The sequence below is a fragment of the Columba livia genome, chromosome 3, assembly GCF_036013475.1.
Source record: "Columba livia isolate bColLiv1 breed racing homer chromosome 3, bColLiv1.pat.W.v2, whole genome shotgun sequence".
NCBI classification, from domain to species: Eukaryota; Metazoa; Chordata; class Aves; order Columbiformes; family Columbidae; genus Columba; species Columba livia.
In genome coordinates, this window is record NC_088604.1 from 58,495,855 (window position 1) to 58,510,766 (window position 14,912).

Below are 14,912 nucleotides of genomic sequence, written 5' to 3' on the forward strand. Positions count from 1 at the left end.
GTTCTGATTTGTTTTTTCACTGCTTTTGTGATATATTTATTGGAGCAGGAACTGCTAGGTTTAGAAAGGTTGTTTTATTCTTCTTTCCAAAGCAAAACAGCTTTATCTTCCATGTAGGAAAGGAAGTTCAGCTCTAACTATTGTCTTCTAGGTGAGTGATCTGGACACCAAGCTTTTGGATACAAGTGTGTCTCATCACCTGCTGTGTTTTGAAAACATCTTATTTCATAGACTCATTATGAGCTAAGTGGAAGAATGACAAACCAATGAATGGTAGCCAGGATTAAGCATGAAATGGGGCTTGATCTGTTCAGTGTTTTGAAGGTGACTGAAGTGTCCCTGAGCATTGATGGTAGGCAGCTTTTAGTTGTTTGAGTTACTTTAATGGCAGATATTTAGGTGTTTGTAAAGTAGGGATGTTTTTGTGGTTAGACTGCTTTTGGAATTTTGAAGCTTAACATTTTAGACTTATGTGACAAGCAGAAACCTGTGTTCTGTCTAGGTTCTTTTATGGCTTTACCCTTTAGTGATGCTTATTAGCTAAAGCTTATGTATCTGATTTCCAGATGATTTAAAAAAAAAAAAGCCCCCAAACTCACTCCCCAGAGCTTCAATGTTGCGTAGTCACTAGCGTCTGTGTTTGAGATTCCCATTCTGTCCTCAACTGCAATTTTAGATGCTGCAAGTTCACATCCCCTCAAATGTAAGCCTCTGTCATGTTTTTGTGCTTGTTCTGTCTCTCTTTACAAGCAGACTAATACCATCCTGAGCCCTAGCTAAGTATATCTGTGCTTCCTTTTAAAGGGGCTACATTGCTTTCCTTTTTGGGTGTTATTAGCACCAAGCAGTGCAGCTTTATTGACTCACCCATACTTGTAATCGCAATACAAACAGCAATGTATTACTGTCTTTCTCATCCTATTAATATCACTTAAATTCTTTCATAGATTTACTTAATTTGAAACCAGCCCCAAACAATGGAACTCATGGACGCCTAAACCATCTTTTAAGGAACCCGGTTTACACCCCCCACCATCCCAAAGAAGTGAGCTATCCTTCTGAATGCTCTGTGGTGGGACAAAGAGCCTTTTCAGTGAGCCCTGGCTGCTCCTGCAGGACAGGAGTAAGTACTGCAGACACCTGTGTTGTATTCAGAGTCACACTCTGGATTCTCCAGTGTTTATCTTTAGCTCCTAGTTTTGCATTCCCCTATGACTGGTTTCAAAATCAAACCTTGCCTGCAGGTAGTGGATACTAGTCTGTATATGTATATTCATTTCTGAAGTTTGCTTATATAAAGTCATATTGAGCTATGAAGAGCCTGGAAAACACCACAGAAGCAAGCTTTGATGCAGAAAGCATTCATTTCTTGCTTGCTTTACTTAATCATATTGCAGCTTCCCTTCTGTGAATGTTGTGTGCTTGGTCAGTGGTTTTCACGGCTGTAGATTTGCTTGTGGCAAAACCAATTTGTTTCTATAAATTCTCTATAGCCTGTTTCCAGTAGATGTCAGTGACTTCTGTACAGGGATAATTTGTAAGGCAGATGTTATGTTCGGTACTTTAAGTGTAGTAGTGGCTCATAATATATTTTGTAGAACACTTAATAGAATCTCACTGGTTTTGCTTTGTGATTACAGGGCTTGCCAATAAGGGATTTTCATCAGCGTTTAAATCTCACTGAAACAGAAGGTAAGAACTTCAAATAGTAATATAAAATTATAACAAAAATGTAAGAATTACTAAATATAAGATATTTGTCTAAACTTCTGAGGAAATCTCAAGTACATCAGGTAAAAATTCTTTTAAATACTCGCTGGGATGATAGTTCTGAGGCTTTCAAATACAGTCCTGCTGAATCATTTGTTCTCAAATAAATGTGTATCCTTGTACATGTGTCTTTATGGCACATGTATTATGTGATATTTTTGAATTTTCTAGCGCTGAAGTAATGAGCATTCCAGAGTGGGAAGAGAAAGCAGAGTATGGGAAAGTATCTGATAAGAAATCCCTGCAAATACAGCTATCATGATGGCAGCATACTTTTAATGAAACATAAGGGGTATTTTATGTGGTCAAGTTGTTACATGCTCTTAAGCTGTTGCTTGTTTTACTTATACTCTCTTTCCATTCTTTGGACATACATAAGCCATGTTTGAGATGCAGTTTGCAAGGCTGTAGATGTGCTCATGACTTGTGAAACAAAATAAACTATTTTGAGCATGAAGCAATTAAGACAATATGTAAATCATGAAAACTAAGTAAAAATTGAATGCAGTCCTTGGTACTGATACCTTAAAAGATCAAATCACAATGCTTAGGCTGTCAGAAGAATAAACAGGTTGATAGAAACCTTGTCTCCTGTGTTTACATGAAACTTCTTCTAATACAAGTAAATTCTGTATTTGATGACATCTCCCTGTAGCTCACCGCTAAGAACTGGACTTAAATGCCCGTTACAGGCAGGATCGAGTACTTGCTGCTAATTTAAGGCATATTTTGGTTTGCATATTTTGTCCTGGCACAAAGAGCAGAGAGAGCTTTCTTGAATGTTTTCCACTAGCGATGGGGCATCTTTTTAACATGTGTCCCAGAACCCTTTTCAAATAATTATTTCAGTATTGTAACAGTCGTGAGAACCACAAAATGAAATTCAGTTAGTACAATGTGGTGTGCTTTCCCCTGAGCGTGTAAGTGGTTTCACTGAAACACTCTGCTGATGTGTAGGTGAACACCCGAGTGCCTTGCTGAACCTGGCTTTGGGGAAATATGGCAAGGCCAGGTGCGTAACCTGTTTCAGTTCTGTTTTGTAGAGATAGGAATTGAAGGCTTTCATCCTGCATTTCTTTTAAACAGTAGGATTTTGGTTTGGATTATCAGAGCAACCTGCTTTAGCACTGGTCTTAATAGCAGTAGTTTCCTTATAAATTGTATGAATTAAGCACACATTAATTAGATGTAAAAAGCATTATCACAGATGAAAAGAATTCTTGTAACCAGCCTAGATGCTCCTTGAGGCTATTTAGAGTTTATTACTTACCGATGTTTGCATATTCTCTCCTTGATTGTCATAACTTGACAGCCTGTAGGAACAACAGAATATAAAATGCATTTTTAGTTTTATGAAAAAAATGTTAATTGTTTGCCTTTTCCCACACGGGTGAAGAAATAAATGTCATAATCTTGACATTTTTTTGTGTTGTGGAGTTACTGTGGAAAAAAACTACAGCCTACGTTGCTCAATTTCTTTGCCCATTTAATACAGTTACCTTGAAATTGTAGATCTGCATAATTGTGGATGGTAGTGACCTATTTAATTCAAAATATACTTTGATCCCTTCTTTATAATTCCAGTAATGTAATGATTGAAAATATTTGCATTTTCACTAGCGAAGTGAAATATTTAAAATATTTCCATGATGTGCTGGTTTTCCTCAGTTTTGATTTTACATCAGAGAATTTGAAATTTGAAATGTTAGTTTTGTTTGTTTCCAGTTGGCAAAAACTTACGTATTCAATGTTTTGATGAGATTGAAGTCTATCTTAGGGGTTAAAAACTGAAACTTTTCTGCTGACATCTCACTGCAGCAGATGTTTGCAAGAGCATGTGTTTCTTATTACTTTGTTAGTTTGTTTGTTTGTTTTCTTTAAATGGCTTTGTCTCTAATTCTGTTGCTAATTCTGCTTTACTTTTCAACTTCTGCCTAATAACTCTAATAACTTAGCTGCTGCTGTTCCCATGTAGCTTCTTTGTGATAAAGTTTTAAAGGAAAGTCTTCACTCTTCTGCTGGATATGGTAGTTGGCTGGTAAAAAGGCAATGCCTTCAGCAAGGGTCTGCCAAAGCCCCTGTGCAGTATCATACATAAAAAACTTGGAGATTTCTTTCTCTGTACACAAACTTTCCAAGAGGTGTAGTCTGCGAGGGAGATGGAGAAGGAAGGGTTTGTGACTGTCACATTTGTTTATTTAGACTATATTTCTGAGTCCTTTAAATGTCACTTTTACATATGACTTGAAGCTTGCTTCTAAGTCCCCCCAGCAGATTTCAAATCACCACAATTGGCTCCCGTCCCATCTAAATGTTACATGGAAGCAGATCCCACATTACACATTTAAATTGAAACATAATGTCAACAAAGACTTCAACGTTGCAACTCAGATCTATCTTCTGTTTTAAATGGCAAACGGTTTTGTTTTAAATAGGTACTTGATTTGTACAGTATAAGTTTAAATAATTGCTTTATACTGGCCTTGTAATTTAATTTATTGCCTTAGTGTAGAAACTATACATTTGATATAAGAATGAAAATTTTTTTGGTTCCATTACTGTGACTTCTCTGGCAATTGGAAATTGGGGCAGCCTTAGGTGTTTAAAAGAGGAAGATGCTTAACAACCAGTACTGACTGAAATGTAACAAGCACTCTTTCTGCTGCAGTTAAGAAGATAGAGCAGCTTACTTTGCCCTATGGACGGCCCAGGGTTCTGCAGAAGAGACATAATTACTGCCTTCTTTACCATGACCGCTATGTGAGTGGATACAGCAAGGACTACAGGATGTCTCTGTGGAGTGCGTACACTGTTAACAAAAATGTAAGTACACAAAGGAAGGTTAGAAGCAACCTTGAAAGATAAAAAGCCTGAATGTCGCTTATTCCTGAACGCTTCTTAAATCTGCTTGTATTATCTCGCAGGGAAATGTGTAGAACCACATGAGACAAAAAAGAGGAATTTTGTATGAGCTTTTCTTCACTTTCCTATATTAATAAGGATTGGCTTTGGCTCTTTCCTGTTTCTTGGTGTGAGCTGAAGTTTTGCTCATAGAGCAAGCAGATCCACCAACAAGTGAGGAGCCCATTGCCATTGATATAGAAGCCCCATGGGTCTGCACTGGCTTGGTGCTGGGCAGTGCAGGACCACTATAGTGCTCTGTCAGTGCTGTCCTTAAAATTTGGTCTCCACATATGTTCTGTGCTCTGAAGCAGTGTTTGCAATGTGGCAGAATCCTTTCAAAAAATAATCTGGACTATCTTGAACCGTTCATGCCCTGATCCAATCCTTCTCCCAAAATATCATGCTGACTGGGAGGCAAAACAGGTTAGTGGTGGTAAATCTTGTCTTTGCTGTTCTGAACCACATGCTAGGATGTACATGTTCATGCAGAGCACTGATTTTGTGAATGAATGTTTCACATTCAGAGAAAATTTATAAGCGACATCATGCTTAAAAGGAATTAGGACAATAGAGGATGCTTTTTAGTTTAATGATCTGGGAATCATAGCTTTTAAATAATTACTGTTATAATTAAATTTAGCTCTGGTAAAGTTTGTTTGATCCTAAATATTTTGTGGTTAGTGGCATGAAGCAATCAGTTACTGTAACAAGTGGCTCAGTGGAGAGAGATGGCAAACAACACATCTGACTGCGTCTAATTCCTAGCCTAAATGAACAAGTACCTTTAGAGTAGATCAGGCTATCTTTAATGGGCACCTTCAGGTTCTCTTTTGGAAGATGTTATTTTCAGCTCAACTAAAATGCTGCAGTTCTGTTCACTTTCTTTTCAAAATATGTGAAATGGATGGGAGGGCTTGTTTTTCACTGATGAAAGAAGAATGATTCTTGCATCTTGAAGTCCCTTCACACCATTAAAGGTAGTTGCAGCTATACATTTAGAATTCTGCAGTACCCTGCACTGAGAGAATGATTGAAAGTTGGTTATCCATTTTACCAGTAATACTTTTTTCTCCTTCAATAGGACAAATGGGTTTCTGCTACAGAAGATACCTCCAGCTGTTTACACAAGGACATTCGTATTCCTTTTAATCATAACCAGACATGTTTGTTTTACAACAATCATCCTCACCTAACTTACGGATTCCTTTCTCCTCCAAGTAAGTACATTGCCTAGAGCATATCTGATTTAAATAATTTGTAATGTAGTAGGTGTAGTCTTTTATAGATGTTCTTGATAACTAATCAGAGTATGAAACAGTAGTTGCTGAATTGTTGCAGTTCACTTCAACATGTGAATAAGAAAAACATTTTAGGTACGTCAGAAGTCAGGTTGTCCAAGGTCATTTAGTGCTTCCTAGAAGCTTAGGAGCTTGTCAGGTTTCTGAAGTGGCATCTCATAAAAGAAACTGGAAGGAACATGTAAACCTTGATTCAAGTCTGGCAAGCTAGTAAGTTGCAAATTCACTTTGTATGACAGGTGTTAGTTGGAACTATCCAAAGTAAAATTTGGGGAAGTTTCATTGAGTAATAACGCAGTTTTTAAAGTTTATTTTCTACTTGAAATATACTGTTGTGTGCCATGTGTAGTCTTCAGTAAAGCAATTCAACATTGGTCAGAAAAATGTAGCTCTGATTCTCAAATGTATTACAAAACAGCTGTTTACAAGTGGTTAAATTGTTTATAACTGTTGCTGACCTGATTTGGAAGGATTTTATGCTCACTGTACAGGATGAAGTGCTGAATAGTAGGTTATTTAAACATCCACATCAAGTGCAATTTGCAAAGTTCCAGTAGAGCTTCTATTTTTATGTCTAGATTCTATTTATATCTACTTGGGCTGACTCTCATTAAAGGAGTTTTATTCCATTCCCCACAATTCAAAAGTATGTTCTGATATTTTTTTTTAATCTAGTGAAAATTTGTTCATTGTATGTTTGATAAGTGCAATTGCTGCTGCTGCTTGTAGGATTTATTTTGGATGAGACCCATCATGTACTGAAGTTAGTACTTAGACTCACATCAGCTTTGGAACGTGAAGTTACGTCAGCTCCACCTAACGTTATCACACCAATCTTTGAAAGTGTGAAAACGCAAGTTTAAAGTAACAAACCCAAGTAATGAATTGCTTTTTTGTTTTAGATTTTATGACAGATGGAAGGAAGCCTCACTATGATGCCTTACTTACCAGCAACATTGTGCCAATGTATCCTGCATTTAAAGGTATTTTATTTGTATGTGTATTTTATGTGCACAGCTGAATGTAAGAAGGACTGCTGATTTTTCACTTGCTTTGAAACCATGCAAGTGATCCCTGGTTTGCCTGCCTCTGTAAAATAAGACCTCTCCCAGCTGTGGGCTTCTTGCTCCAATGAAAAGTTCCTTGAAGTAGGATTATCACTCTTGTGGAAAAGGCCCACCATTGAGCTTGTGTTTCCTCATTACATGGGAGGCACAATATGCTCACAACATTTTTGTTTTCATTTCCCTACCTACCTAAACAGGGTTTTATACTGAACACGTTCTGGAGAACCCAGATAGCATATATAATTGAGTTAAATTCATTTCCAGTTTAGGAATGTTTTCTAAACACAGATGAGTTTCCAGACAGGAATCTAAAGTCACAGTCACTAAGGAAATGGGAAGATCATATATTTTCTACTACAAACATGATTAAGACTTCGGCTTTCCTGGGTGAGAAAGAACGTGAGGTGGTTGGCTGAGGGAGACTGAACATATTCCTGATAAAATGAAGGATAATTATGGCACTTTGTCTGGACAAAAGAGATGTCCCATTTTGTAATGGAATAGTGGTCAACTCTCAGCTGTGACTAAAAATATCATGTTGGTAAGATACTTCCTGGCTCATAGGTGTGTGTGTGTACAAGCTTGCCAGGCTGACCTGATAGTGGGGCAAGACACAGGCAGGCACAGTCTTCTCTCACCTTCCCAAGAGCACAAGGGAGCAGTGTCACTGTGCCTCAGCCAGGTTTGTGGTTAGGGTGACTGTGAAACCTCAATGCCAAGAGATACTGCAGTGTATGCTGCTGCTCAGTTAGGTGCAACCTTTATAAATACCTGTATAACTAATTATTTTCCTAGCTTATCACATCTGTTAATATTCCACTGAAAACACTGCAGATTATTATTAACAGATTCTACCTTGGAGATTGTTTCCCTCTTCCGTTTCTGTGTTTCAGTGTTATGGAACTACTTCCATCAATATCTGCTACCTGAATATGCTGCAGCCAGGAACGGTGTCAATGTAGTCAGCGGACCTGTGTTTGATTATGACTCTGATGGGCTCTATGATACCCCAGAAAAGGTGAAAAGGTGAGAACCTTTCACATTCTCATCCTATGATTCTTTTCTTGGCTGGTCAGATGACCCTAAGCAGATACACAAGTGTAAAGCTAAGAAATAAGCAACAAGCACAAATAGAAGATGTACCCTCAAAATGTGTCACCCTAAAACCTGAAGATGAAGTGTAAGAGAAGCTGGTACTTGTGGAAGAAGGGCTGGTGCTAGACCGAAATCTTATGACAATGTCTCTGGGAGGCGATGGGGCAGGGGCTTATCCCTGGTGTCATGGTTGACACTTCTTGGGCTGGCAGTGTTCCACTACCAAATGGTGAGTACAAATAGGCTGTTTAGCAAAACTGGTTCAAACCAGCAGGCAGATGGTTTTATGGGCTCAGGTTGAATTCTCTATCTACTCTGGATTCTTACACATTTATGATAAATCAGTTTGTTGTTGTATGTCATCAAACTTGTTACTTAGATCACCCTACAAGCCAAACCTGGTTAGCAAAATAGTAATCTGGAATTTCCTTCCAGGCCTAAGTTTTCTTTGGTCTAAACAGGTGGATTGCTAAAATTTATATGCCAGAATATAGCTGATTGCTGTCATTTGTTCTTTATGCAAGTATGATTTGGTGAATTTACAGAAAGATCTTTTGTGTTTCAGGCATCCCAGTAATTCAGAAGTTGCAGTTCCAACTCATTTCTTTATTGTGCTGACTAGTTGTAAAAATACTTCTGAAACTCCTCTGGAGTGTGAAGGCTCTCTAGATGCCTTGTCTTTTGTTGTACCTCACAGAGAAGACAACAGTGAAAGCTGTGCAGTAAGTAGTCTGTTCAGTCCCCACAAACATCTGAAGTCAGGCTTGAGCTCGATTTGCTTGTCTATCAGTGATTAACCAGTTAAAGACTGTAAAAACAGTACAGTCTATCATGATCATCCTGGGATGGAAGACAGTGTTGTTGTGAACAGAATTATGTTAAAGTCTGTATGCTCAAATGTGAAAATGGAAGTTATCTGTTCAAAGAGCAAAACTTATAGCTCGCAGGGTACATTAAGTCACAGTACATTGAGACCATCAGTGTGATATATAAACATAGACTTCTGTAGTGCAAATATCCACTCAACAGCTGAGAAGGATGAAGAACTTCTAGATGATGAGTCATCCACAAAAAAAAAGTTAAGGCCAGGCCAAATGCATACCCAAAAGGAGAAGACCCAGGTGTTCCTGAAGAGCATTGGTTGCTTCTAGTTTGGGTACCCTGACATCATGAAGGAAATGCACATATCTACACTCCATAGAAACCAGAACAAAGTGTGGAAAGTGTGCAGACCTGTCCTGCAATGAGGAATTAGACAAGTCACTGCCCAAGTCAGGCACAGGTCTCAGAAGCAGTTTTACCATAGAGGTGAGGGATAGATGCTGGACCTCACCTGCCATTTCCCGTTATCAACAACTTCCACTGATGCAGCTACAAGTTCTGTATACTTGAGGAAGTAACAGCAAGTACTAAACTCAGGCCACCTTATAGCTATTTGTAATCCAGCACTCTTTTTTTCTTTGTCTTTTTTTGAAGATGTTTGCCAACTGTTACTGCTTTCTGTCTTTGTGAAAAAACAAAATGTCCTTTGCTAATTGATGTCAGAAAGAAAAAGATGTTTTATAAACCTCTTTTTTTTTTTCTCATTTGCCCCAATAGGATGGCAAGTCTGAGTCCATGTGGGTTGAAGAGAGAATGAAGTTTCATACAGCTCGGATCAGAGATATAGAATTACTTACTGGACTCAGCTTCTATCAAGACAGAAAACAGCCAGTATCTGAGATTTTACAGTTAAAAACATATTTACCAACTTTTGAAACAGTCTGATTTTTTCCTATGGAATGCTGTTGTCCATTTCACAACCCATTTGTAAATAGACTGTTTTTAATTAATGAAAAGTGTTTTTTTTTTTTTTTTTTTTTTTTTTTTTTTTTAATAAGCTGGAAACAGTTATTAAGTACTCTTGACCAAAATGCCAGTAGGGAGGAGAGGGGGTGCCATATTTGTATCTCAGGGACTCCTGATGGACTATGTATGTAATACAGGATGGCAGCTCCTGTCATTCCCACTTGAATGTGGTAGAGCCATGTCCATTATTTAATGTTAGCAGCATTTGATCATCATATTCTGAGACACGAACAAAGATGTTATCTTTTATATGCACTGGAGAGGAAGAAGTTTAAAAAGCATGGGTTATGATCAATATTCTACTTTAAAAATACAGATAATTAGCAAATACAATTTTGGGAAATAAGTACATTCTTGTTGCCTATTGAAATAAAAATATCAGCACCTCTCGCTCCAGTTTTCCTTGAAACATGAATTACATTCTGAGATTTGGGTCTCATAAAATAATGCAGCATTACAGTGCAAGAAGGTATACTGAGGTTAGCAAGAAATGTAACTGAAACTTCCCCAACACAGAAAAGATGCCTCGAGATGTTGCTGCCCTCTGGTGTCTCCAACACTGAAGGAAGATTTGAGGCATAATTTGATGCATGTTGTACATGTATCCTCAGAATGAGCAGGAATAGGATGCATCAAGTGACCTGCAGATCAGAAGGAATTAATTCAGGAACATCACTGAGCTCCAAGGAATAATTATCTGTCTTCAAATTAAACTTAAATTTGATGAAAAGATTGTTCTTTCTTAAAGCAAAGATGTCTTTTGAAATTTGGTGCATGATTTTGTCAGGTGTGGTTATGTAATCCCACTTCTGTCAAGAAAAGGTGATTTTAGACTAAGATTGTTACCTTAGTTAGAAAGATAAGATGATCTTCCCTAATGGCACATCACATCACTACAGTAAATGCCCACAGGCCCTTCAGTTGTCTCTTGGCAGCAAATGACCAGATCCTTGCTGCATTAGTAGCTCTTAGTGCTACATCATCTGAATTCCAGCTCACCTGAGTTACCCATCCTGGATGCAGACACTGCCAGATGCAAATTCTGAAGAAGCAAGTAATGAGCTTTCTTGGAAACTTTCAGGCTACACAAACAGCTGCTACAGGCACTCAGGAGTGTAGGAACTCCCTCCTTTTCCATTACACATGCTATCACCTTTGTAATTCACCCACTCTCTCTGAAGCTGATGAGCCAGAATTGGCTCTGTTACATATGAAGTTTGGCATAGTCAGTTACACATTTATGTTCTTCTCATTTAAAAAGAAAATACATCACGCACAAGAATGTTAGAAGAATGAAGAGCCTGTGACTGAGCAAAAGCATTTTACCTTACAGCTTGGTCAGGGAATGTTGAAAGCTGGATTCAAAGCCTGCTGAGGTCAGTGGAAGCTTTCCCATTAACTTCAGTTTGAGTGGGCTAAAATCCTGGGACCATATTTTCTTTTAACCAAATGTATTTTCTTGATCTTCTGTTGCAAGCATGATTGCATGATTTTTTTTTTTTTTCCTTAAGTAGTTTCACTGTGTGAAATTTAATTGTGTTGTAGCAACCTCACATTATGATACAACTGTGACAGCATTATTCAGTGTAACTGCTTTGTAACATTGCTTGTGACCAATAAAACCATCAGAAGTAGTATGCTGTTCTGACCCTTTCTTTACCAAATACTACAGGCTGGTTAAACATGGGTGCAGATACAGAGCAGTACTTCCCTTTTTTTTTTTGGGAGGGGGCGGGGCGGGTGAGGGGAAGGGGTGGAGTGGGAACTGCTTCAATCCCTGCTCTTTGAGTTGCAGACAACTTCTCCGACTGGAATGTTGAGGTTACATTCATTATTGGAAGAGGAAGGTGGGAAGAAAGATGGTCAAGAGCTGGTACTCTCTCCTGAACACAAATGACAGAGATGTTAACATTTTCAGAAAGTGAAGCAATGGCAGTTTCAGTTAAGAGGCAGGGCTACCCCAGCTCCTGGGTAAAGATGGAACAGGGTAGGTTTCAGGGAGCAGATGACTCCTGGTTTGACCTAGGGAGGGTTTTGAAAGGGAGAGTGGCTGTGAAGGCTATTGTGGCCATCAAGAGAGGGTAGTGGTTGAAAGGGGTTTGGGATATGGCTTTGCCAGAAATTGACAACTCGACAGGAAAGAAAGCTCTTCTCGTTTAATCTTGGTGGAAATATTTCTGCTTCTTTTATTTCTTCATCTTTGCTTTTTAGATACATGTATAACAGTGGCATCAGAGCATTGTGAATAAATGCTTGTGCTAGTCATGGTGTCCGATGGCTGGCAAAACCACAGGAGGGCAGATACTGGGCTATGTTTTTGAAGCCCGATGTGCCCCAAGGAACATGCTACAGCCACCATCAAACTCATAATTCTGAAAAAAACCTACAGCTTTGTCTATTTGGATGTAAAATATTCTCTGTTTCAGCTGATGAATGGTGTCAGAGCTCCACTGAGTGTTCTTAGTAGGTGAAGCTGGAAGGTGCCATAGCGATACTGTTGCAACATGACTGTCAGCGTGACTCACTGGAGCTGCTTCTTAACATCAGCTTCTGTTTAGTCTGGCCTTCCTGCAGGTAAAAATGAAGGGGCAGACTGAAGGTCATTGGTCTGGATGTGCCTGGCAGTGTCTTGTGTCACCAGGCATTCTCAGGGAAGGCACCAAGAGATGCTGTAGGCTGCAGCTGGTGCCCACTGATACGGGAAAAGTGCTGACAAGTCTCCATCTCCTAGGCAATAGTGTTTGTTTAGGGTAAGGAAAGGATGACTGAGGAAGGGGGAGGTAGGAGCCTTTACAGATGTCAAAGATTGTTCACAGGTGGACAGAGCTAATCAAGTCCTTGTCACTGTTACGTTCAGGAAGAAAGGAAAAAGGGCCTGAAGGTGCAGCAGGGGACATCTGGTTGAGGCATGGGCCATCTGTCTGTGGGATGAGTTAAGCAATGGTGTGGGCTGGTTACTTAAGGAATGAAATGGGTTGTGAAATTGTTTTGGTCAGGCAAATGTTAACATACCTGAGAAGCTGATGGCTCTTTGTGGAGTAGGAATAAGCAGTGGAACAGAGGACATCTCAGGGTGGTTTTGCTGCTGAAAATGTACATGGAGTAACCGTGAGGTAATTTGCTTGACTGATGTGTTACAGGTTTCCTGCTCTTAATTATCTCAGGACATACCACATTTTAAAAAGCCAATGAAACAATATCTAGGTGCCTATATTTGAGTCGGGCCTGCTCTGGCAAATCTGTTGTTGACATATCCAGCCTGCACTAAACCAGCGTGTCCAGCCTCATGCACCACAGATGTCCACTACCAGGACCTGCCCTGTCTCATCTGGCAAGTGGGTGGCCTGGGCTTCTGCCTTGTCTTAGTCTGAGCAGATCCAAAATACAAAATTATCCCTTTAAATGCAAGGTTATAAACCAGGCTTAGCAAGCTGGAAGGAGCTACCCCTCGACTGCATGGGGGAGGGGGCACCCACTTTTCCAGGAAACTGACATTCATGAGGACCAGAAGACAAAAAGAAATATAAAAGAAAGCCTAAATCTGTGGCTCTGTGGTCAGGGCACTCAGCTGGGAGGCAAGAGCTCATTTCTGACCTCCCTCTTCCAAGATGTCCCACGAAGCTCAAGCCTGTTGCTGAGGAGGCACCTGTGCCAGGATCAGGTGCCCATTGTACCACTCAAGAGTGGATGCTCAGGGGTGACAGCACTGTGAGGGACTTGTCCTATGTCAGAGCCTCAGGGAAGCTGCTATGACACTCTGTACCCACAGTAGCACTACTAACAAGGTTTGGAAACCATCCCAGGACTCATGGTCGTACTTAGCTCTCTTACTACTGTGGTAAAATGTTTTTGCCCTTCTGAGGAGTTCAGGGACCGAGTTAGTGTGAGCCCAGCAACTTACTGAACAGAAGTTTCCAAATATTTTTGTTCGGGTACAACCATCACAAGTGGCAGCAGCAGTAGTGACTCCTGCTTACCCTAGTACACCCTGCGGCAACGTCTGTGAGGTGTTGGAGCACTACACTGAGGTGGCTTGTGTACCATGAGCAGTACATCTACCACAGTTCAGGAACCTCCATATTACAGGAAACCAGTCCAGGTTTGTCATACTGTGACTCAGACGCCTTTGGAAAGGAGTCCGAGTCCCTCACTGAACCGCAGTGAGTCACCACACCAGCCCCGGGCCTCAGGAAAGGCTGCTATGGAGACCATGGACAAACCTGCAATAATTATGGAAGCCTGGCAACAGATTTTAAAGAATGCCATTGCAAATTATCATATTCCTCCTCAACCGCAACATGTGTTAAATTTGCGTTGCCCTTTATGGCAGGTTTAGTCCTTTCTGTTTTTAGTTTCTCTGCTGAAATAAAATTGATACAGAGGGATGGAAAAATTTTGAGTCACTCCAAAGCTCCTGACTGATCTCCCCCTGATCAGAAGGCAGTGGAAGCACCCTTTGGGGTAGTGTCCATAAGGTACACATGAGTGGCTGGAAGTCAGTCTAGATGGTATTCATGGCACTCTGGAAAAACTGCACTTCAGCACCAGCTTCTGTTTGGGGCCTAAAAGATAATTTGTTTCTGTCTCTTCCTATCTCTCTGTTCTGGAGACTTTACCTTTACTGTCCTGTGACTGTATCAGAGCTTTGAATTTCTGGGTGGTAGAAAGGGCACTGCTTGGGGATGATGAATTTGCTTTTAGATGTTATTCCTGTGGGCTGCGTAAGATGACACAGTCCACTACAAAATTTTAATTATACTCTTTGTCACAGTGCTGTAGCTAAGTGAATACTGTACCTAGTCCCTTTACACTGGAGAAGAGAAAGAATGATGTACACTTGGTTCTGCTGCTCAAAATAAATTATTTAGGGAGGTGTGAAGTTTGATAATCATGTATGAATATGATTTACTTTGAACAAATAGTGAATGCA

General features: G+C 39.8%; 1 protein-coding gene across 2 annotated transcripts in view; it reads left to right on the forward strand.

Annotated features, from left to right (window-relative positions):
- ENPP1 (ectonucleotide pyrophosphatase/phosphodiesterase 1) overlaps positions 1–11,616 on the forward strand; it is a 71,810-nt gene extending 60,194 nt beyond the window's left edge. For both annotated transcript variants that reach the window (XM_065056991.1, XM_013369329.3), the window contains exons 18-25: positions 948–1,123; positions 1,641–1,692; positions 4,439–4,593; positions 5,756–5,891; positions 6,875–6,955; positions 7,933–8,065; positions 8,700–8,856; positions 9,734–11,616. In XM_065056991.1, the coding sequence (XP_064913063.1) occupies positions 948–1,123; positions 1,641–1,692; positions 4,439–4,593; positions 5,756–5,891; positions 6,875–6,955; positions 7,933–8,065; positions 8,700–8,856; positions 9,734–9,901 (1,058 nt within the window). In that variant the 3' untranslated portion in view covers positions 9,902–11,616. The remainder of the gene's footprint in view (positions 1–947; positions 1,124–1,640; positions 1,693–4,438; positions 4,594–5,755; positions 5,892–6,874; positions 6,956–7,932; positions 8,066–8,699; positions 8,857–9,733) is intronic.
- The last annotated feature ends 3,296 nt before the right edge of the window (positions 11,617–14,912 follow it).